The following is a 22,746-nucleotide window of genomic DNA, read 5'->3' as shown; positions in this document are numbered from 1 at the left end:
GGCGATTCAGATCACGCGCGAGAGATGCATTTTGAAATAATTCAGGTTGGGGCTGAATTGAAGACTGGGGCTGAATAGAAGATTGAGGTTGAACTGAAGATTGAGGCTGAACTGAAGATTGAGGCTGAACTGAAGACTGAGGCTGAATTGAAGATCGAGGAATCAACTCATTAGAATTGGTGACCGGGCTGTTGATGGCTGACGCAGTCCGGCGTGTATGTCTCTCCCGTATTCTGTATCTATCAGTAATGAGCTTTCATCGGCCCGAAAGGAGACCTCACGCTTGAGTCTTCGTCGGCAGAAGATTACATTCTCTGCCATCTTGCGTACAGCCTATACACGGGATTCCAGTCACTGTCACGCTACATCGGACTTTGCGCTGCCGGCAATTTTGGCAAGCAGCAGCCGATCGATAGCGGCGTGTGGACATGGCCAATATAGCTGCTGATTGGTATTATACATCAACGTATTGGTCTGCCGAGAAAGTCGCATCGGCGGGAGTCAAGTATCAAAAATGGAGCCGAGGTAGCCGACACCGCCCGGCATCTCTTCCCGACCCGTCTGAGACACGACTTTTTTTTTACTTTTTAGGAGATCTATTATAAGGGATCATGAGAAAACAAGGCTGTATTGGCTATAGAGCATGCAGATAGATAGGAAATAAACTAAAAGATGGTAGAGAGGGATTTAGTATGTACAAAGGCTTCTCGTTGACGCCGGAGAAAAATATTGCAGCCTGAGGCCTCAAATAGGGCCCACATAGGCTCCATTGTTACAATCCTTTCACATGTTTCCAGGATCGGAACATAAAGCCACTAGAGGGCTTTAAGACCAGACAAGGGCAATTCCGGTAAGGGCACGGTCATCGTTGGTGTAAAGCTTCACCTTGTTGTTGCCGTCCAGATCGCAGCGGTAAAGAGAACCACCCAAATCGGTGATGTAGATGTGGGAGTTGACGTGATCCAAGACGAGACCGATGGCCTCGTTGAGGTTACGGGTGATAATCTGGTGCTTCTCGGTGGACTCGGTGAGACCTTCCTCGTTCAACTTGATGCAGTTCAACGAGTTACCGAAGGGGAGCTCGCCACGATCAGTCCAGTACAGAGTGCGGGAAGGCTCGTGAATCTCAAGATCAATGGGCTCAGGGAGGTTAGCGACAACGACCTTGATATCATCGCGAGAATCTGCGGACTGGCCCTTGGGGGTGGCGATGTTGGCGGAAAGGATGAGACCCTTGTTGCTCTTGGGGGCACCCTTCTGAGTCCAGTAGAACTTACCCCGCTTGGGGTCCACAGCAATTCCGACGCACCACTTGGTGAGAGCCTCCTCTGGGGTAAGATCGGGGCGGAAGTTGTCAATCAAGATCTCGAGGGCGGAGCCGTCGAAAGCGCAACGCCAGACGCGGCAGCCTTCACGGTCAGAGAAGTAGAGCATCTGGGCAACGGAATCGATAACCAGCTGCTTGGGGGTGTTGAGAGGTCCGGGGGCAATGATGGTCTTGATATCGGTTCCATCCAAGTTGGCGGAGTAAACGGCGCCGTCAGACTTTCCGGGGACACCCATGCAAGTCCAGAACATGCGGCCGGAGGTAGGCTCCACAGCGAGTCCATCAGGCAAAGCTTGGTTAGTCAAGATGGCCTTTTGCTGCTTTCCATCGGCGGAAAACTTGAGGATCTCTCCAGCGGTCAGGCTGACAGGAGTGGCTGACAGACCGATGTCCAGAACCAGAATTTCGGGCTGCTTGGCAGCAACAGCCTTGTCAACGGGAGCGTAGAGACCACCCTTGGAGCACTTGTTTCCAAGCTTGCCCTCACTCAGGTACTTCTCCTTCAAGAAGTCGACGGTCTTCTCGGGGGAGAAACCACGCTCATCCACGTAGTGCTGCTCGATGAAAGCAACGGTGTCAAGGCCAACGTCTGTAACACATCTGTCAATAAAAGTCTCCAATAAGTGCAGGGAAGCGGAAGAGCTTACTGTCCATCATGCGGCAAGGAAGACTCTTTCCCTTGACAAACATCTCTTCCCACATAGCATCGATCTCCTCGGGCACGGAAACGCCCTCGGCCAGAATGGTCAAAGTCTCGCGCTTCACGGCAGCCCACAAACGGTTGAAAATGAAGCCAGTGGACTCCTTGCGAGCGATATATGGGTTAGTGCCAGCCTCCCGGGAGCGCTCAGCAATGAAGGGGATGATATCCTCGGTGGTGTGTCCATCGGTCATAAGCTCCACAATCATACACATGGGGGGCATGTAGTAGTGCATGTTCAGAATACGGGTCTTGGTAGCATCTGAGACGCGGCCGAGCATCTCGGAGGTCTTGTATGAGGAAGAGTTGGAAGCCAGGATGCAGTCATCTTTGGTGAGAGCCTCCAATTCTGCGAAAGTGGCGATCTTGAGCTCGATCTTCTCGGGAACGGCCTCGATGACGAGCCAAGCGTTGTCAACGGCTAGCTTCATATCCTCAAAGGCCTCGAAGGAGCCAGGAGTCTTGTTGGTCTTGGCAGCGTAGGCGTTGACGTTATCGCGAATGTAGGCAATTCCATCTTCACGCTGTTGCGCGTTGGGGTCACGAAGACGAACATCGTAACCGGCGGAAGCCCAGATACATCCTAATATCAGATTCTTGTCAGCGATGTTCTCTCCAAGGTGACATGTCGGAAATAGGGATACTGACCAACTCGTCGGCCGAGAACACCAGCACCCAGAATGGTAACGGGGCGGTTGCGGTAGTCGCGGGGTGGTTGCCAAGCAGAAGACATATTGTAAAGTAAGTGATATAGATGTAGATACCCAGATATGTTCAGGTATTTGTTATATCGGCTCAACCCAAGCGGCGGAGGAGCTCCTTTTATGCGCCATTGCAACTTCCAGTGGTATCCCGAACTTCCCTCGGCATGCTAAAGAGATCAGAACCAATATTCAGAGAATCGGCCCCGTTCAGAGGAGCAGGGCCGAGGATTGCCCGTGGTCGATCACATTTCCGTTATCGGGCCGTATCAACTAGCCCGAAGAGGCAATTTCTTTTTTTAAACGGGCCACTCGGGAGTCTCGGTCGCCTCCGATGGATTCCACAAACCATCCCGACTGCATCATCGTTCAATTAGAGTCATCACTTAGCCAAAAGCTTGGCGTGGACTCCATTCTTCGGTGGAGCCGCTTGCCGAGGTAGCCTACCTCGGGAAGTCCTGACATGGCAATGCCCCTGTTTGGTAAAAAGAAAATCCTTATAGGATATAAGAATTAAAATGGCGCAGGTGCCTTCGGAGACTATAAAGCCATTTGTGTCTTCGTATCGCGCTAAAAGGTCATCGATCAATCTCCTCCCACAATAACACACAATGGCATCCAAAGTATTCGAGTCCAGCGAAGTCGCTACCCACAAGACCAGAGATGATTGTTGGGTCATCATCCATGGCAAAGGTAATTCTTCCTTACTCATACTACTTTGTTCAATATTCTGACTTGTCTAGTCTACGACATCACAACCTATGTCCGCGACCACCCCGGTGGTGCTGATGTCTTGATCGATGTCGCCGGCTCAGATGCCACCGCTGCATACGAAGATGTCGGTCACTCAGAGGACGCTTCTGAGATTTTGGAGACCTACCTCATCGGCACAGTCAAGGATGCACACGCGTTTGTCCAGCCCAAGGTCGTTCGTGTTATCAAGCCCACCGTTGTCGTTCCAGAGAAGTCCACAAAGTCAACATCGGTCGCCAAAGCCACAACTGCCATCACTGCCACCCTTGCTGCCGGTGCCTTGATCTACGCTTCCTCCAAGCACCAGCGTGTGTTGACCGACTTGCTCGCCAACTGCTCCCTGAGCTCCCTACAGTTGCCCGATGCTCGTATCCCCTACCCCAGCGCCCTGCGTGGTGGATTCGTCGGTGGATTCGCCGCTGCTACTCTGGCCAGCGCAGTTATTGGCGGTGCTGTCGCCAACCAACTCTCCAAATTCACCAAGGTTGAGTCTGGTTTCTCCAAGTTCCCTGCCCACAAGAAGGCCTCAACTCTCAAGAAGCAAAACCCACACCTTATCAAGGGCTTCCTTGAGCCCAAGACCTACAAGAAGCTCCCCCTCGTCCAGAAGGATCAACTATCCTCCAATGTGTACCGCTTCGTCTTCCAGCTGCCCAATGCGAAGGATGTGATCGGTCTCCCCATTGGCCAGCACGTTGCCATCAAGGCTATGGTCAACGGTGCCTCCGTCTCCCGCTCCTACACCCCTACATCTAACAACTTGGATCTTGGACGTTTGGAGTTGGTCATTAAGTGCTACCCCGATGGTCTTCTCACCGGTCAATACCTCGAGCATCTCGAGATCGGCGACAAGGTCGAGTTCCGCGGCCCCAAGGGTGGCATGAAGTACCACAACGGTCTTTGCAAGAAGATTGGCATGATCGCCGGTGGAACTGGAATCACCCCTATGTACCAGCTCATCCGCGCGATTTGCGAGGATGATCGTGATACCACCGAGATCAGCCTGATCTACGCCAACCGCACCGAAGAGGATATCCTTCTCCGCAAGGAGTTGGAGGCTTTCGCCCGCGGATACCCCAAGAACCTCAAGCTCTGGTACATGTTGGATCAGCCTTCCGAAGACTGGGCTTACGGCAAGGGCTACGTCACACCCGATGTCATGGCCGCACGACTCCCTGGACCTGCCCCTGACACCAAGATCATGCTCTGTGGACCTCCCGGCATGGTCAATGCCTCCAAGAAGAGCTTAGTGGCTGCCGGCTTCCAGGCCCCCGGAGCCGTTGGCAAAATGACCGACCAGATCTTCTGCTTCTAGATCGGTTCTGTATATATATTCTTGTCATTATATTTTTGTGCTAGGTTGTGCGGTATCATAGAGGAGTTTGTGAATTAAAAGAGTTTCAATTTCATGAATCATGAGAATTTCTATTTTTGAGTACACAAGTAATACAATCATCATTACTCTTCATATTGCTTCAACTTGGCTCAATTCTCTTACGGCGGCTTATTATCAGTCTTGAGTTTTCTTTAACAGAGTTCCAAATTTTGAGAATTTCTATTTTTAAGTACATACACAAGTAATATAATCATCATTACTCTTCATATTGCTTCAACTTGACTTGATTCTCTTACGGCAGTTCATTGGTCTTGAGCTTTTGAAATCAGTTTCAATTTCATGAATCATGGCAATCTCTATTTTTGTGTACAGAAGTAATACAATCATCATCACTGTTCATATTGCTTCAACTTGGCTCAATTCTCTTACGGCGGGTTTATTGGTCTTAAGCGCTTGAGGGGAGTAATCGTTCACATATGGGAGCTACTCGGTGGCTCAATTCTCTTAGTCTAGACCTGAGTAAATCTAAGATCTGTCCTTTTCCAAGGTTGAGAAGAAATTTCCCATCCACTACCCCTTTGTTCTAGACTTACTGTTTATGACTAGTGTGTAGTGACGTACAAAGAAGGTAGAGAATTGATAGTACCTTTGTCACTATAACCGTAGATCGGAGATTTCCACCCGTTAATCACGAATCGCACGTGGCCAATCCAGATGCTTCCATTTAGGATCTTCTGTGGCGTCATAACTCTAAAACACAATTTTTATTTTTCCTAATTTGGACAGCTTGTCCGGGTGAAAGGCAGACCCGGAGAATGGCACGAACGGCATGTTTTCGGAGATTCGTAACACGGCAGCGCTATCTCGTTACTTTGGACCCACAGCGGAGGTTTAATTTAGGAATTTGAAATAATGCCGCATCCAGCTGCGGACGTCGATCATCGGGAGTCGAAGGAAGGCCCTCCCGAGGTAGTGGCGGCCAATCGGAAACACGGCTCAGAACCCACAAGCCGAGGAAACAAGTATGAAACGGGCATTTTGTCTCGATGTGGCCATTGCACAGTTGATATAAAGGGTTGTGTTCCTGTATGGACTTTCAAAATTAACTCAACTAAATCACAATGTCTGCTAAGCAATTTTACCTTCTCGGAGAGCCCCTCTCCACCGTCAAGAACATTGATGTCGATCCCAGCTCTGATTTGGTTTCACTCAAGGACTTGATCGCTGCTCACTTCGCTATCGTCGAGCCCACAGGTATGTTTTGAGATATTTTTTTCTGCCTTAAGAGACCTTGAACACTAACACTCGATAGGTATCTCTTTCCAGGTTCAAGATGCCGAGGTCAGCGAGGTTTCAGATATCGTTGCTGCTACCGCTCCCGTAGCCATCGCCATTGATGGCCGCGCCGTTCGTGAGGCTCCCGGTCCCACGGGTCTTCCTATGGTCGGAAGTTTCTTCGAGGTCTACCCTGACCACCTTGGCAACCACCAGCGTCTCTTCGAGCAATACGGTCCCGTCATCAAGACTACCAACCTGGGCCGAACCATCTACCAGACCAATGACCCCGAGATTTCCGCCATCGCCTTGACCGAGTCCGACTTTTTCACAAAGGAGATCAACGCCGCTCACCCTCTTGCTGCCTTGAAGCAGACTGAGGCCGGTATCTTCCTTGCTGATACTGATACTCCCGAGTGGAGACAGGCACACAAGTTCTTGCCCCCGCTCTTGGCCCCAAGGCTGTCCGTCACTATGCTCCTACCATGCAAAAGTCCGTCGAGGATGCCTTCAAGGTTTTCGATCACTTCGATGAGGAGGGTGAGGCATGGAACGTTTACCAGCACATGCTGAAGCTCGGCTCCCAAGCCGTTGGCAAGCTCACTCTGGGTCTTGATTTCGAACACTTCAACTCCCCCGATCAACCACTACACGAGATGGTCGAGTTGATCGCCGAGATGCTTTCTCTTAACAAGAAGGTCACATCTAAGGGAGATTGGTATGCCAATCTGCCCTTCGGTGATCCCAAGCACCTTAAGGATATTAAGGCCAGAATCGTGGAGATGGTCGATGAATCTATCCAGAAGGCCGCTCGTGGTGGTATCGAGGATCTTCCTCTACAAGATGCTGCTCTGATCGCATCAAACATGGTCGGTAAGTTAACATCACCTACCCTTTCACCTTCTATCAATATACTAATTAACTCTCCAGACTACGCCATTCGTGCTACCGATAACAAGGGCGAGAAGCTCCCCAAGGAAAGCTTGGTCTGGTCATTGATCGTCGCCACCGCCGCCGGCTTCACCACCACCAGCTCCCTCCTTTCATGGCTCATCTACGGTTTCGTCACTTACCCCGGCATGCAAGACCGTCTCCTCCAAGAACTCATCGACCACGGTTTCGACGAGAACACCGAAATGACTGCCGATCTCACCGACCAGCTCGACTTCCTCGACAAGTACATCAAGGAGACCCAGCGCCGCCACAACCCCAGTTTCCAGCCCGGCCGCACAGCCAAGGTCGACCTCATCCTTCCCGGAGGATACAAGATCGCCAAGGATTCCGTCATCATCCCGGCTCTCCACCACATTCACAACAACCCCGATATCTGGGATAACCCCGCCATCTTCAACCCCGACCGTTGGGACACCGAGGCAGTCAAGAACCGCCACAAGGCCGCTTATATTCCCTTCGCTATGGGCTCCCGCATGTGCATCGGTTTCAACTTTGCCTTGCAGGAGATCAAGGTCTTCCTGCCCAAGCTTCTTTACCGCTATAAGTTCACTCGTGAGGGCGACGATCCTATCCAGTACGATCCTATGTTCCAGTTGATTCGCCCCAATAACCTCTACGTCCGCGCTGAGCGCCGCGTGAAGTGGCCTCCCAGGTCCGAGGCTGCCGCGGAGAACTGAGTGATTTACAGCATGTATTATACAACATAGATTTTTATAGACTTTCATGTACAGAGTACCAAATAAACTGTTTGATTTTTTTTCTTGACAAGTGAACAGCAGATAAATAAAAACGAGAGGTAACTTAAACCAAATCCATGTTGAAAGGAGCTCAGAGTGAGATCCTGGGGATAATATATTGGGTGATGGTGCAGACCACCCCTTCTGCCTCGATTTTCACGGTTTGCCATATGACTTTCTAATCCCACCTATTCCGCTATCGCTAACGGGTACGCGTATAGGAGTGGTGAAGGAGAAGAGAGGATAACGATTGTATAGTAGAAGTTTCAACGCCTAGAAGAAGGGAGTTCTGGTATTCATACAAGTGCGAATAGCGTCATACTTAATGCCTACTTTCTAAGGTATCAACATTATCGACATTGGGAAAAATTTAACCTTAGAAGAACGCAAGTGCTTTATTTACTAAGGGCTCTGTTATAGTAATTCAGGTAGTCATATTCTCCACTGGTAAATATTCAGGCAACTGAATGCATATTCAGGCATCAACATTTCAAATATTAGTTTCCGACCCCTGGCCGTGCTATACACCTATGCATATATGATATCTAGGATAGCAGAAAACATGATTTTAGGGAGTCATATGGCAAACACTGAAGATTCAGGCAAGGGGAGAGGGGCTTATCATGAGGGGAGGTGGCTCTACACCATCACCCAATATATATCCTGCGTCGTATCAACTTCATCACTAAGTATGGTTTAATGCTAGAAACAATGCACGACTACTCGGTGGAGTAGGAATAGACCGTTGTGAAGAGAGCAACTTATCGTCAAATATCCTTTACATGCCATCCCCAGAGCTTGAAAATGTTACTGTTCATGTTCGCGGTCTCATAGACGGGGTACCCGTCCTTGCCATATCACAAAACCCACATGGGTAATGCGACGTACTGGAGGTAGGCCGTGAAAATAATCAACATCCTCTCAGACAGAAATCACTCAAGATAAAAGCTGTGATTGTCACAAAGATTACTCCGTACCCATAAACTCAATACAATAGAAGGTATGATGAAACAAGGGCTGAATGCCACGAAACTGAGGACATGTGCAATAGAAACATAATACCCGAAGACTGAAGCGGTTGATCTCGGATGACCATTCAATATTGTGGAAGATGGGAGATTCTCATCTCATGGTATCATCTTCTTTTCATCAACTAAAACGAAACAAATCATTATTGTTCTGAAGTGGCAGGCTGCGCTTCCGGCTGGGGAGGTGCTGCCGATGGGTCTGAAGCTCCGTTTGCAGTACTCCCCAGAACTTTGCTTTGCGGGCGCCACTTGGTGAGGACTTTTCCAGCAGCAGGTCGAGATTCCTCGTCTGTGAGTAAAATGTTAGATGAGCCCGGCCAATGAATATCAAAACTGGGGGTATTCGTACAAGTCTGGTAAACATCCTCGACTGTGTTCAGACACATCTCTCGAGCCGGGGGTCGGAACATGATCAGGTACCTAGATGATTATCAGTAAGATGAAAGTGATGGTGAAAAGGTAGCTGATAACGTACATCAATGATTGAACACAGAGGTTGACACGTTCCGGATCTTTAGCCAAGCTAGCCACCCGTTGGGTGAGGGGGGATTGTGATCTCAGGAACTTCACTGAGGAATCGGACCAGAACCTTGATATCTCGTGAGTCCAAGTAAGCCAAGAAGCCATCCAAAAGACGGGTAGCCCAAGTATCGTAATTAAGAGCCACAGTCGGCTCCGACTCTCCATCGGGTTCGTCCCGCTGACTGGCAGCATTTTTCATTTGCATTCGGTCATTATACCATTCTTCATTGAGCCAGATAATAGCAATGTTGAGGCGTCCTCGGAAATCTTCCAAGATGAATCGATACAGCGTCTCGCGGATCGAGTCAGCAATGGTGGTTTGCTTACGTGCGACAGAATCTCCTTTGCCTTGCTGGCCAGGTTCTAAACCGGCTGGAGCCCTTGTAGCTAGCCGAGCAAGAAGAACAGACCACGCATCTCGATCGAATGTGCTGCCTGCTAACCGGGCAAATCCGAGCTTCTGTTGGCTCTGAGCCTTGGCAGGTGGTGGGGACGATTCAGCTGCGTTGAGCATACCGAACACGCGTGCAACGGCACTCCGTCCGATTTCTCCAGCTTCTTCTTCACTCAATGGAGGAGGCTGTGGCAGGACGAACGGACCCAGAGAGACCAGTTCTGGTTGGAGATCTGCTACCTCTGCGGCAACTGCACTGGCTTCTTCTGAAACGACAGACGCTACATCCATAGGCTGGTATTCAGGCTCATAGTCGTCATCGTCGTCTGGGACTGCTGCTTTCAGTTGCTGCTGCCGTTGCAAATTTTGGTCTTTGGTGATTGTCTGATACCGAGTGCGAACAGCCTAAGACCATGTTAGCAAAATGATCCTCTTCATTCTCACGGTGGTACTTACATCGACAGCCTGTGTGAGTGTCGAGTCATGTACCTGCGACAATAGAGGTACAACAATCTTAAGGACTAGATCAATTGGAAGTTGTTTCACGTCGAAGGAAGACAGTCCGGTGTCCTCAGTCAAAGTGAATAGTCGATCGAAGCTTGCGGGCCCCGGTGCCATCGGGGGAATCTTAAGTATGGGTGGAGTCAAAGCATTAAGACGTGCCCGCTTAGCGTTGTCAAGCCCGTCGGTAGGTTCGTTTGGCAATCCACGTTTGCGCGATGCGTCATCAGTGACCTCAAGGCGTGATTGCATGAGACGCTCAATATACATCTGCATTCGACCAGCCAGAGGGTGGTTCGGATTCCTATCAATGTCAGATCATACCCCAACTTGTACAACAACGACCACGACAACGACATACTTCTTCAAAATGTTGATGACCAGAGCCCGAGCTGTCCGCTCCATGGACTTAACGCTGACTCGAACAGTCGGAGTGAATGGGGGGCGGACATGTTTGGCGGGATAGAACTCCAGAACTGTGTTGACGATCTTGTTTGCGATGGACTGGCGCGTCCGGATGAGAGGAGGAAGGCAGTTCAAAGTCGCATTTACAAGAAGAGCATCACTGGCTTGGGTTAGCATCATCCTGGTTTTGTAGAACAAAGTATCCAATCCACATACCTAGTCTCCTCTTGGAAAACACCTAGTAGTCGATCAAGGAGACCTGATGATTCAGCTTCCAAATTGGGGATTGACAGAACAGCATGGTTTCGGGGAACGACGGCCAAAGATGTCTCGTTTTGCTCGGGACGCTAAAGCAAATTTAGTAACGATATCTACAGGCCTACGTAGTTCGAATAACATACCCTCGGGTCCGAAATCAATCCAGGCGTCTGGACTTGAACCACGCGCTGGATGAACTTGGCGCAGCAAAGCTTAACCGGACACGGAAATGAGTCCATTCTCCTAAGAATGTCCTGCTTGATCGCACTCATTACCTCCCATGATTTGCCGTCCTGTGGGTGGTTCACTCTGCGGATATTGTCAGCCCTGTCCCGAGTTTCATTTCGGAGCACGCTGCTGCGCCGTAGCCGCAAGAGCGTGACAATAACCTACACATGTCTGAAGACGAGGGGATACAAGCTAGCTGAAGTTTGCACTAAGCTCTGTAGGACTGCGATGTCGGTCTCCGGCAACTCTAAGATCTCACGGATTGTCTGCAAGACATTCGGCGCCAGCTGTTCCTTTTGTGCTACAGCTAGCATCGGACTAGCAAAGGTTTCTGCCAGAAAACTTGCGCCCCATCTCCGAAGTTCCAGCCGAGTGCTAGCTCCGACGATGGGCAAGATACCATTCACGATCTGCGGGTAGAAGGCAGCATCACCGAGAACGAGGCTGCGGGCGGCGTTGAGCTGCGCGACTTGGTCCACGACATTGTCCGTTGGCTGAGCCATTGTAGCTTCTAGGGGAAGGTATCCAGTGTGCGATGGGGTTGCCGAGCTCGAGTTGGGAGATCAGGCGTTGGGGAAAGGGAGGACGTTGATGGCTAACCGGACGGGGGACACGGGTGCAGTTGCAAAAGCAACGCGCATAAGCTTGGGGTTACGATCGCAGAAGACGGAATTAGCGGCGAAGCAACGCCTATGTTTGAAAAGGTATCTGCGTTACGCGATGGGGGTCAAGGCAAGATGATTGAAAAGTGAGGTGACAGCCGTCGAGGATGCGACAAAAGCTGCGGAGCCTAACAGGGCGGCCGACAAAGACCCCGATGTATGTGGACTGCCTATCTCTACACACCTCGTCCACTCAAATAGACAAGCTGATAGATGCTGTATATATAGAGAACTAGCAATTGAAATAGACTCAATCTAGGAACGACAATAAAAAGCTCTATATAAGCGCAATCATCACATCTCAACTCGTATCAGGTTGTCTGGGCCTTGACTGCCAAGACTTTTCCTCCGGCTCTGCCTGTGTATGGCCTCAACTTTCTTGCTTCTCACATTTCCGCCCACCAACACTCTCACCATGGCTACTGGAATGTAGGTGTTACTTTTCTGGATTTCGAGAGACCTCATCTTGCTAATATTGTGCCTCTGCGATAGTTTCAACTCTACCTACTACGACAAGGACTACCGCGCCGGTGCCGCCCTTCTGCGCGCCCGCCGCCCATATCTGTTCAAGAACGCCCTCACAGGCTTCGGACTGTTCGCTTTCACAATCGCCGTCTGTGAGTGTATCCCACGGCCCATCTCACAGTTGTGATCCCATGTTCCTATACCCGAACCGCAAACGATCATGCCACTTGAACTTGCCCGCGGAGAGGTCCCCACCCGGGTTCGATATTCACCAGAGATAGGGCCCTGTGCTAATGTGGAACCAATTTCTAGATTCTTATACCATCAAGGCCGTCGGCCAAGAAGAGTTCTCCGACGTCAAGGTCCCCGATGCCCCCGTGGACAAGAAATAAAGCACCGTCAACACCCACTCGTACTGCTCAGTGCTGGGTTGACGATGTAACTGAGCATCGGTTTATGCTCGGTTTTCACCATGTACCTGCCTCGGCCAGATGAACAAAGAGCGGCGAGCAGTGGGAAAAGAAACAGTGTGCACATTGGGGTTTCGGAGTCTTCAGGAAGACCTTGTTTTTCGGATCTGCAGGTTTAGCGATAATATCAGCATCTGTGCTGCCGTTTACAGAAAGAATTGGCTTGGAATATAAGCTGTACTACCAATTCAGGCAACAGATGTTCACCATTTCTCCTTGGCAGGCTGTCACGCCTTTTGGGGACCTTCACATGCCCCAGAGCCTTCAAGATGAGGCCTGCCCATCTGCTCACCACTGAATTGCAAAGAAGGTAGATGGAAATTACAGAAAAGTGACGTAAAAACCTCTCATGAGAGAGAAATTGGGATGTAATTCTAGTTAACTAAGCCTAGTGTATACCTACTCGGCGGGGTTTTAACACACAAGAAGAAGGGGCGGTTATGTCGGAGTGAATCATAACGGCCAAGACCAGAAAATGCAAGATGAATATAGAAACAAAACCTCTACTCGGTTCGCAGAACACGAGGACCCTTGCGTTTTGTAGCACGCTTGCGCTTAAGCCCCTTGTCAAAGGCAACGGCGTTGCTGTGATCACGACCGAGGTTATCCAGGTCCTTGACCTTGTAGAGACGGACGATCCAGTTCTCGCTAGTGAAAGCCTCCTCCAGTGTGTTGAGCTGAGGGCTTTCCTTGGGGAGCTTTGCACCACGAACACGGTCCATGGCCTGACCGGCCGGGAAGAGGGACTGATAGTTATGGTATGACATCTTGTACCTGTTGATGAAGTCAGTAATGTCTTGGGGGCGTCAATAAATGAGGTTTCTTACATCAAGCTGTTCTTCATGGCTGGGGTGGCCTCCTCATCCACGCGGTACTCACCACGGGCGGTGAAGTAGTCGCGCTCCTTCACCTCGTCTGGCCAAATCCCCTCGGCGATACGAACCATCCAGAGGAACTTGTTCAGATCGTCGCCGGAGTAGCCAAGCAGTCCACCGAACACGACCAGGACATAGTCGACGTCATGCTGGCGTAGAATGGGGTAGCTGACTTCCTCGCGGGAGCTCATAGCCTTGCCAACAGTGGCAATGTGGGTATTGTTCCAAGTGTTGTTGTCAACCAGGGTAGGACGGTCAGCCATGCCACCAATCTGGTATCCATAATCCCACCAGGCCATGATCTTGGCATTGTCAGGGGTATTCTGACGAAGCCAATAGTAGGCCTCGCGGTAGTCATCGATGATGAACTGGCTACCGTCAGGTAGCTTACTAGCCAGCACCACGGATGGCGAGGAGTATGCGTTGGAAGTAACCCAGGTGCAGTGTGCGACGAACAGGAGCAGGTAAAGGGTGACTGAGCCTACCACGACAGACTTGGAGAAGTACGAGTAGATACCGATGACGGGGTTCCGGGTCGACCGAAGCGACTTATCATCGGTATTTACCGCGGCTTTAGCTTCAGGCTTCGGGGTCGATGCAACCACGAAGTTATCGAGGATACACGACAAGACAAGAGCAGCTGCAACACAAACAATGGGTGTCAGGGTGAGCATCAGACGGACCATGACGCCAGCGAAGTAGCTGGCAAGGACCGAGTAGATGACCACAAATACATGCTCATCCTTAAGTTTCTGGAAGCACATGAATACACCGGCTGGGAAGAGCCAGATAAGGAAGTTCAGGTCAAAGAAGAAGGCAGGCCAGGCGGTAGGCTGGTGTTCAGAGACGGAGGCAATAATCGGAATATGGATCTTGGCGTAGCCAGTATCCCACAGAGAGTAGAAACGGCCACTCCAGGGAGCAATGACCCCAGTGACTGACAGCAGAACGAGGCCACCAAATCCAAGGCCAAAGGTGAGTAAAACCATGGAAGTGAGGAGCTTCTGGAACTGCTTGCCTGGGAGATAGGCTCGGATGAACTCGGCGAAAGCCACCAATTGAATCAGTCCAAAGACACCTATCGAGTAGTCAGAATAAGAGTAGTACAACACAATAATCCAAGAATCTTACCAAGTGCAGACATGTGATCACTGTTGCGGATAGGCAAGAAACCGACGAAGGGAATCTGCATGCTTCCCAATGTCCCCAAGGCATACCAGGTGGTATAGCTGATATAAACACGGGTACTATATCGGCCCATGCAGAGAAGGACAAAAACGTGAAGGGGAATCAGGTTGGTGATGAAAACGTATCCACCCCAAGCCGAGACCATGTATCCGTAGAACAATGCGGTCAGGGCTCCCCACATGATCGAACCGTTCTTCACGGCCTTGATCCAGAGGTAGAATGTGAAGACCAATAGGAAAATTGCAATCGCTTCATTGTCATAACTGCCCGCCACGGATCGAGAGATGTAACCCGGGGTGATACCTATGAAGGCGGCGGCCAGGAGACCTGCGGAAGGAGAAGTGGACATCTCGGAGGTGAGAAGATACATGGCCAGGGCCGTTAGTCCAGAGAAACCGGGGGCGAGCAAGACACAGATGTTTCTAATGTCAACAGGGATAGTGAGGAAACGGAGGATGTGGTAGATCACGCCGCTGGTCACCATCAATCCAGGGTACAATGTGCCACCAGTGACACGACCCAGAGGGTGCCATGTTCCTATAGAGCGAACGTTTCCATCAGCATCATGCGATTTATATAACCATTTGAATGATGCGCAATCACAAGGAAAGGGGCCATACGGTCATCGAACCAATCCCAGAAGCTGTAGAAGCCATTTTCGACCAAGTATTTTGTTGCACGGAAGTTAAACCAGGGATCGACTAAAGTGAAATAGTATCAATATCTCGTTCGTGTGTTCGGGGGGTTATCGAGGTAGCCGTCGCATCTACAACGGCGCAAGAAAATCATACATTCGTGGATGATACTTTCAAATCCTAACAGAAAGTCAATAAGGTTATCATAAAGGATCTCAAGTGAAGCATACTAATAACACTGAACAGTCGGCTGGAAACTGCGGCGGCGGCAATGGTACAGAGGATGATAACCCGCAATAGACCGCGCGTGCTCCGGCCGGAGCTGCCCTTCAACACAAAATCAAGCGAAGACGGGGCCATAATGGCCTTGAAAAAGGAGCAAAGTCCAGAGTCAGAACTCAAATTAGAAACATGAAATCAAAGAATGAATTGGGCTGAAATGCCAATGGTGAGGGCCGTGAAGAGAGATGGTAAGGACAAGAGCTGCGCAAGGTGGTCACTTCTGAAGGTCTTGGCGTCGGCGAGAGGCGCCACCTCCGATTGCTCCCCGCAATACTACTGTGATTCACCACTTCACCTTGACTAGAGCTTTCTTTTCTGTCTCGTATCGCGAAATATCTATCGTTACTCAATACACCGGCATCTCTACAGCAAATCAAGCCAATTTCAACTGACCTTTTCCTTTTATCCATATATCCTATGGAGCTTCCTCCGCTGACCCTGGGGCAGCTCTCGCAGCTGGTGGGCTCCAGTACTCCACCATCACAGCTCTTCGCGGCCTTGTCGCGATATGAACTAGAAGCCTGTATTATGTGTGCAGGAAGTGGCAGCCCTGAGCTAGGTGGGGGTGACTCTGAATTATTATGCTTGTTCTACTCGAGCTTCTTCCTGGTGCATCTTCTTACCGATCAAGTGTTAGTAAATTGTTGAGAGTGTTCTTGATGATGCCACACTGCTAACTGAAGCTTGAATCATAGACCTGAAGCTCGCGCTCTAACGAAACGAATGCCGGAAGCTCTGCTGCAACAGGATCCTTCCCTAAAAAACTGTCTGGCTTTACTACGAGCGGTATGGCAGAATCAACATGGCCCGGTCTACCAAATCCTTCGAGACCTACCCTGGCCGAAGACCTTGCGACCACTGGTAGGGAGATATGAAAGTATGTGTTATTCGTCGAGAATATTTTTTCTTTGAGCAAAAGCTTACTTGGGCCAATCGCCTATCATTAGGCTTCTTCCAAGACAAGACCTTGATCGCAGTGAGCAGGTCTTACGAAGCTATACGGCTAGCCACAGCAGCAAATTACCTTGGCCTCGACCAACACCTCGCCGAGCGGGAAGACCCGGACATCATATCGAATTTCACCAAGTGTGGATGGACATGGGAACCGGAAGCAAAGCTGCTGTACCCCAAACCTATTGTTGTATCACCCGCGGACGATGTATCCTCCAATGGCATTCGGGAAGCGATGGAAATGCTGGGAACTCGTGGAAGTTGAAATAGTGGGAAATATTGAGCGAAATCTGTTGGTTAATGAGGACTATTATCTCTCTAACGACTATTTTGTACGTCTACATCCTGTTTCCGGGTTGCTTAGATGCGGAAACGGAGGAGGACCAGAGCTCAGAACGATCCGGTATACACGTACGTACTAAGGCCACTGGTAGCGCCGGAATGCATAACACGATCTTTTGCTCTTGGTTGTGGTCCAACTGTAGTATACAGGCGCACGACAGCCCAGGGTATGTACAAGACCCAGATAAAACGTCTAAAAATGAGAAACAAAAATCATTCCATCTTGCGCTCGCAATGCCACAGCTCGGAAGCATATTAAGCCCAAACAATCGTACAAAAAAATGGAGCGGAGTCGAGCAAATCGCGTCTAATACCCTGGGGGAGGTGCGGTTCCCGCAAAGAGATCATTGCGTATCATTCCTCCTCTATATCATCCGCTATCTTTACTCCTTAGCCTTGGCCAACAAGAATGCCTCCAGGTCGAACTTGGGGTCCTCGAAATTCGTGATAACTGTGGAAATTCGGTTAGCACTGGGGTTGCTGGGAATGTGCGGCGGCTCCGGGTATCGATGCAGCTATTTGAATCGTGTCATGAGAAGAATTGAAACGTACGTCCGCTGGTCTGTGTTTGGGTCTCCTGCTGGGGCTGGGTCTTCTTCTTGTATTCGGCCTTGGCCTGCTCGATCAAACGCTCCTTGCGGGCATACTCGTGCTCGATCTCTGCGCGCTTGGTCACAGAGTTAAGGGAGGACTGGTGGTAGGCACCGTAGAAGAGACCGGCAACGAGAGCCGAGTAACGGAGGACCTGTTGTTTTGAAGATGTGGTCAATAACCGTCGGGAAAGAGGGTGACTGTAACCCTTAGCCGGTACTCACATTGACACCCTGTGTGCTGGCCATTTCTGCAAGATTTCCGGAAGAGGGGAAGTAAATGAGGGAATGAACTGCGTAAGAACTAGGGACCGTTCAACAGGTGTCTACCGTCAATGGCAATGAATCTCCGGGTTAGTCAATGGCGAGGTTCAGTTCATGTTCTGCGCGCGCGAGTTTTTCCGGACCGGTCCAGAGTTCCCGAGGACGGAGCGCTTAGTCATCACAGTAAATAAACCGTGGTGATACTACACTTGGACGCGAACGCATCTAGTTTAGTCTTTTCATGATTGTACAATATGTCGTCGATACAGCAGCGCAAGGATGAGATCCTTGCCAAGCGGGCTAAGCTTGCCGAGCTGAAAAAGCAGCGCGAGCTCCGCCAAAAGGAGTTCACCTCCCGAAACAGTGCCGGGGATACTTCAGAGGTAAATGCGGCATATCAATGAGTTACGGAGCTCGTCCGAGTCTAACAACATTGCCAGATTGTCTCGCCAGTACCTAGCCGTGCAGAGAGCAGACATGACCTCGATGACTTGATCTCTCGCTTGGTCGATCGCCCAGGGTCGGCATCCCTCAGCCACGGCGCCGATAACCAGTCGCGGAGAGGAAGTCGACCGACCTCTGTGTTGAGTGCCAGCCAATTGAGCGGGGAAAATGCCGAAGTATATCCAGCTCCATTGCGACCACAGTCCCAGTCTATTGCCGTCCAAACGACAGATGGGCCTTACCCCCCTACGCAACGGAAGCCCCGCGTCCCCCTGAACTTGAAACCGAATCCAAGCCCGAACCTAAGCCAGAAGTTGTCACCTATAGCAAGGCTGTACAGACAGAGGGACTAGAGTTTCAGCCTGAAACCCCTGAGGGATCTGTTACTTCGGATAATGAAGAAGAACCTGGCAGTGCTCGGTCGAACAAGCGTCACAGTCGACGAGACCGGGAGCGCGACGAGGAAATCCGGCAGAAGATCCGCAAAGAAATTGAGGACGAGCTGCAAGCTACGAAGCAGGAAGATAATAATGATGATTCGGCTGCGCAATCGGCAAAGCTGCGGTACCCTCTTCGCACACTCGATGACGATGAGCTGAAGGCAGTCACATCGTCTGACGATTTCTTGGACTTTGTGGAGCGCTCTTCGAAGGTCATTGAAAGAGCGTTAGATGAGGACTACGATGTGCTAGCAGATTATGAGCTAGGTGGAACAGACGGACATCTGCACGAAGATGAGGAGACCGGCAAGAAGAGGAGGGGAATACAGGAAGTATGCCATTTCTGGGATGAACGATGGAGCAAGAATCGTATCATCAGTGATCTAGGCTTCTCTCCCAAGGTAGGAATTTTGCTGTTCCATTATAGTTCCTATCTCCCATGCTGACCTTAACGCTAGTTCCCTGAATTATTGCTTGCATCATACACTAAGAATACTTCCGCTCCTCACGAACCCGATGGTCTTGTCCAGATCTGGAACCAGCACTTACAATCTCGTCCGGAATATGTGTTCCACTCCACCTCCGATATCCTCACCGCAAAATTCTCTCCCTATCATCCAAATCTTGTAGTTGGAGGCTCGTATTCAGGACAGGTGCTTGTGTGGGACACTCGTTCGTCGCGTGCTGGTGGAGGGTCACCTGTACAGAAGACTCCACTCTCTGGCGGCGGACACGCCCATCCCGTTTATAGCATCTCCATCGTTGGTACACAAAATGCGCACAATATCATGACCGCTTCTACGGACGGTGTGGTTTGCGGCTGGACGATGGACATGCTTTCTTACCCACAGGATCGTGTGGAGCTTACCACACCTCCTCCATCCAAGACGGAGGATCTTGCTCCAACCACCATGTCATTCCCTCACACAGATCCTACTTTCTTCATCGTCGGCACCGAAGAAGGCGTCATCTACCCCTGCCACCGGTACGATCGGGCCGGAGCCAAGTCTGGCACAGACCACCGACTAGCCTACAAGGGACATACGGCACCAATCATGTCTACCGCATTCCATCCCGGGCGTGGACCCGTCGATCTCGGAGATCTCATGCTGAGCTCCAGTCTGGACTGGAGTGTAAAGCTCTGGCGTGTGCGCCCACCTGCGACAACCGCCTCTGCCACATCCGGACTGGCCCAGTCCCAAGTCGTCGCACCCATTCTCGACATTACCCGCGACGATGTGGTTTACGATGCTCGCTGGCACCCAACTCGGCCCGGCGTCTTCTCACTTGTCGACGGTGCCGGCAACGTCGAAGTCTGGGATCTTGCTTCAGATACTGAGGTACCTGTCGCACGTGAAGTGGTTGACAATACCCATGGCAACATTATGTCCCGCAGTCTTAATAAAGTTGCGTGGGACGAGCGTGAAGGACGCCGTCTGGCAACGGGAGGCCTCAACGGTGTTGTTACCGTCTACGAGGTTGGCAAGGGTCTTTGTGGGCTGCCGGAAGAGGTGCCCGCGGACGAGTGGACGGGGATGAAGCGGCTTGTAGGAAAGCTGGAACAGAAGGATAAAGATCGGGTGGCTTGAGGTTACCTGTCTAATAGCTTTTTTGTCTTTTCCAGTGATCGGTGTAGTTTTCTTGAGCGGGCTGACTTTCCCCGTCTATCTTTTTCCTTGCGAGGTCTTCCGTCTTGCTTGCCATATACCCCCTTCTCTTTAATCGCATAATTTGTGCATGTGTATGTATCTCATCGCCTATTGCAATGGAAAAATGCCATCTCTTCATTATGCTTTCTGACTGCCGAGAACAGATACTAGAAACGACCCGGAAGGGAAAAAAAATCAAGTAAAATCAAGGCAAATGCAGAAATCGAATCAGGCCGAGGCCCGAAATAGCTCATTGCCAAGGGTGCGTCTCCAATATCTACCCTAAGTACTCCGTAGCACCGAGAGCCCTGAACACACCACTACAGACAATCAAGTCCGCAAACTTTGCATCTAAAGTCAACCGACATACCTCAAAAGCCACAGTGAACTAAGGAATTATCTATAACTAGCCACATTATGCCTCAATGGTGTCAACTGACAAGAACTCACCAATGGTGTACTAAGAAATATATAACACGCAAAGCTTGTCTACCTTGGCCCCCTGCTATTCAATATCGATAGACCGGGTGTCAAAAAACAGACAATATGTCCTCATCGACACCGACGATCACATCCAGTTGAATGGAGTCGATCGCCGAGATCGGTAATGATAATCTCCAGGTGAACCATCCAGCTCAGGCAAATCTCCAAATCAGCTCCACGAACAAAGAAACCCCTCAAGTCTGGACCCGGAGGAAAAGAAAAAAAAAAAGCAACGTGGAGAACCACACGCACGCGACGACATGTAGACAATGAGTGTTCCTACACCGGAGGTCAATTATGCTTCAGGGGAACCCACCAGCTCCACGTCGGAAGCTACATCCTCTTGTGCATATAGCCTCAGAGGCTGTGTTAGCGTGGGAGAAGAGCAAAACCCGATTACGGCCGACATGTCATGATGTCAATCACCTGGGGTCTACTGTAGGTGGGCGAGGCAAGCAGTCTTCGGGGGAATTTTCGATCCAAAGACAATGGGGTTTCCGGAGGCAGTTCCATGGGAATAGTCAACTCTAAAATAATAGACTTCTAACGTTCACGCTACCAATACCCAGACCTCATTTTGGAAATCCCGGGGCCATGGTTATTCTTGCATTTAGGCGGCCTCGGATCTACCTACGGAGGGTTCGTCCCGACCGGCTATAGTCTTTGTTGGAGACTTTAGGTAGGAGGTAAATATCTGATCGAGGGTTTCCGCGGTCCCGATATACTTTCGGGCCTTTGAGTGTTTTTCACGATGCGATCCTTTTTGTTTTAATATATGAGCTCGCTCACTGCTTCTCGTTTCAAAATGCGTTCTTAGAAACGTGCGCTACTAATGGGGTGATTTATATATCTCTTTCCTTCATCATCATGGGCGCTGCCGGGGTCTCGGGGGTGCAACCGCATTATGGTATTCATACCTTAGTTGGAGTTTCTGCAGCGATTGGAGCCATTCAAATTGTCTTTGTTGCCGCGAGATTCTACACTCGGTTCATGCAGCGGATAAAGTTTGGCGTGGACGATTACCTGATTTTACTTGCCCTGGTATGTATCCGATCTATATATACTCGGTCCTCCAATCCAGTGTTACTAGCATTACTAACATGCCGCTATTCAGACTGCAAGCCTAGCAAGATCAGTTATTTATATTGTCTGTAAGCGTCAACCTCTGGCAATATGCCTACATTCGAGCCAAGAATCACAGAACTTATATATCACGCAGTGACCAAAGCCGGCAGCATCGGATATCACATCGACTACATCACTCAGATGCCCGATAAAGTGCTGCTCATGAGGAAGGTATTTTTCAATTCCCTCACCTGCTAGCTTTGACCAGACTAACAACAACCAGTGCATTGTGGCCCTTCAAGCTCTCGATTACCCCCTCACCGCAACACCCACCAAATTGGCCCTACTAGTGTTCTATCTGCGCATTTTCACCACCCGCAAGTTTCGCATCCTCGTCTATATAGTGGGGTCGTTGGTACTTGTAGTGGGAATTGGTGCTCTTCTCCAAGATTTTTTCCAATGTCGACCCTTCGTATATGCATGGGATCGAAGCATCCCCGGTGGGACCTGTGTTCGTCTACTGGAATCCTACCGAGTATTTGCTCCACTCAACGCTCTCACCGGAATCTTGATCCTTGTGATGCCCATCCCGGTGGTGTGGAAGTTGCAGGCACCTCGAGGGCAGAAACTTGCTTTGACGGGTGTTTTCCTCCTAGGTGGACTGTGAGTTATCCGATCTTTGTCTTTATACATGCTTTAAAAAAGCCAAAAAAATAAGATATAGTACTGATGAGGGATATCTCAGAGGAACTGTGGCCAGTATTCTGCGAATGGCGAGTTACTTTGCTGAGCAGGACATGGTTCGGAAGGACCCAACGTGTA

At 50.2% G+C, this 22,746-nt stretch overlaps 10 protein-coding genes across 10 annotated transcripts; 6 read left to right on the top strand and 4 right to left on the bottom strand.

Annotated features, from left to right (window-relative positions):
- Positions 1 to 825: 825 nt before the first annotated feature.
- Positions 826 to 2,760, bottom strand: N7457_004598 (uncharacterized protein; the record flags this gene model as incomplete). Its single annotated transcript, XM_057175643.1, has 3 exons — positions 826 to 1,916; positions 1,975 to 2,610; positions 2,676 to 2,760. The coding sequence occupies 3 exons, from the start codon at positions 2,758 to 2,760 to the stop codon at positions 826 to 828; spliced, it is 1,812 nt and encodes a 603-aa protein (XP_057032690.1).
- Positions 2,761 to 3,339: 579 nt separating this feature from the next.
- On the top strand, positions 3,340 to 4,796 carry N7457_004597 (uncharacterized protein; the record flags this gene model as incomplete). The annotated part of the gene is made up of 2 exons (XM_057175642.1): positions 3,340 to 3,421; positions 3,472 to 4,796. The coding sequence occupies 2 exons, from the start codon at positions 3,340 to 3,342 to the stop codon at positions 4,794 to 4,796; spliced, it is 1,407 nt and encodes a 468-aa protein (XP_057032689.1).
- A 1,142-nt stretch (positions 4,797 to 5,938) lies between these two features.
- Positions 5,939 to 7,723, top strand: N7457_004596 (cytochrome P450; the record flags this gene model as incomplete). Its single annotated transcript, XM_057175641.1, has 4 exons — positions 5,939 to 6,071; positions 6,130 to 6,477; positions 6,510 to 6,965; positions 7,023 to 7,723. The coding sequence occupies 4 exons, from the start codon at positions 5,939 to 5,941 to the stop codon at positions 7,721 to 7,723; spliced, it is 1,638 nt and encodes a 545-aa protein (XP_057032688.1).
- A 1,231-nt stretch (positions 7,724 to 8,954) lies between these two features.
- On the bottom strand, positions 8,955 to 11,622 carry N7457_004595 (RNA-processing protein PTA1; the record flags this gene model as incomplete). Its single annotated transcript, XM_057175640.1, has 9 exons — positions 8,955 to 9,100; positions 9,161 to 9,231; positions 9,287 to 9,323; positions 9,382 to 10,132; positions 10,184 to 10,532; positions 10,590 to 10,793; positions 10,850 to 10,980; positions 11,035 to 11,200; positions 11,285 to 11,622. 9 exons carry the CDS (start codon positions 11,620 to 11,622, stop codon positions 8,955 to 8,957), a joined length of 2,193 nt encoding a protein of 730 aa, XP_057032687.1.
- A 574-nt stretch (positions 11,623 to 12,196) lies between these two features.
- On the top strand, positions 12,197 to 12,638 carry N7457_004594 (uncharacterized protein; the record flags this gene model as incomplete). The annotated part of the gene is made up of 3 exons (XM_057175639.1): positions 12,197 to 12,210; positions 12,274 to 12,398; positions 12,559 to 12,638. The coding sequence occupies 3 exons, from the start codon at positions 12,197 to 12,199 to the stop codon at positions 12,636 to 12,638; spliced, it is 219 nt and encodes a 72-aa protein (XP_057032686.1).
- Positions 12,639 to 13,219: 581 nt separating this feature from the next.
- Positions 13,220 to 15,774, bottom strand: N7457_004593 (dolichyl-diphosphooligosaccharide--protein glycosyltransferase subunit STT3; the record flags this gene model as incomplete). The annotated part of the gene is made up of 6 exons (XM_057175638.1): positions 13,220 to 13,490; positions 13,544 to 14,669; positions 14,723 to 15,316; positions 15,400 to 15,480; positions 15,571 to 15,594; positions 15,645 to 15,774. The coding sequence occupies 6 exons, from the start codon at positions 15,772 to 15,774 to the stop codon at positions 13,220 to 13,222; spliced, it is 2,226 nt and encodes a 741-aa protein (XP_057032685.1).
- Positions 15,775 to 16,113: 339 nt separating this feature from the next.
- On the top strand, positions 16,114 to 16,912 carry N7457_004592 (CSN8/PSMD8/EIF3K family protein; the record flags this gene model as incomplete). The annotated part of the gene is made up of 3 exons (XM_057175637.1): positions 16,114 to 16,328; positions 16,392 to 16,573; positions 16,644 to 16,912. The coding sequence occupies 3 exons, from the start codon at positions 16,114 to 16,116 to the stop codon at positions 16,910 to 16,912; spliced, it is 666 nt and encodes a 221-aa protein (XP_057032684.1).
- Positions 16,913 to 17,372: 460 nt separating this feature from the next.
- Positions 17,373 to 17,828, bottom strand: N7457_004591 (ATP synthase subunit e; the record flags this gene model as incomplete). The annotated part of the gene is made up of 3 exons (XM_057175636.1): positions 17,373 to 17,440; positions 17,542 to 17,734; positions 17,805 to 17,828. 3 exons carry the CDS (start codon positions 17,826 to 17,828, stop codon positions 17,373 to 17,375), a joined length of 285 nt encoding a protein of 94 aa, XP_057032683.1.
- Positions 17,829 to 18,097: 269 nt separating this feature from the next.
- Positions 18,098 to 20,316, top strand: N7457_004590 (uncharacterized protein; the record flags this gene model as incomplete). The annotated part of the gene is made up of 4 exons (XM_057175635.1): positions 18,098 to 18,226; positions 18,284 to 18,495; positions 18,519 to 19,128; positions 19,186 to 20,316. 4 exons carry the CDS (start codon positions 18,098 to 18,100, stop codon positions 20,314 to 20,316), a joined length of 2,082 nt encoding a protein of 693 aa, XP_057032682.1.
- A 1,410-nt stretch (positions 20,317 to 21,726) lies between these two features.
- N7457_004589 (uncharacterized protein) lies at positions 21,727 to 22,591 on the top strand (the record flags this gene model as incomplete). The annotated part of the gene is made up of 4 exons (XM_057175634.1): positions 21,727 to 21,900; positions 21,974 to 22,010; positions 22,079 to 22,155; positions 22,208 to 22,591. 4 exons carry the CDS (start codon positions 21,727 to 21,729, stop codon positions 22,589 to 22,591), a joined length of 672 nt encoding a protein of 223 aa, XP_057032681.1.
- Between the last annotated feature and the right edge of the window lie 155 nt (positions 22,592 to 22,746).

The sequence above is a fragment of the Penicillium paradoxum genome (genome assembly GCF_028828445.1).
Source record: "Penicillium paradoxum strain IBT 22861 chromosome Unknown utg000004l_segment0_segment0, whole genome shotgun sequence".
NCBI lineage: Eukaryota > Fungi > Ascomycota > Eurotiomycetes > Eurotiales > Aspergillaceae > Penicillium > Penicillium paradoxum.
The sequence above is the reverse complement of the archived record's forward strand: the minus strand, read 5'-3'. Positions and strand labels throughout refer to the sequence as shown.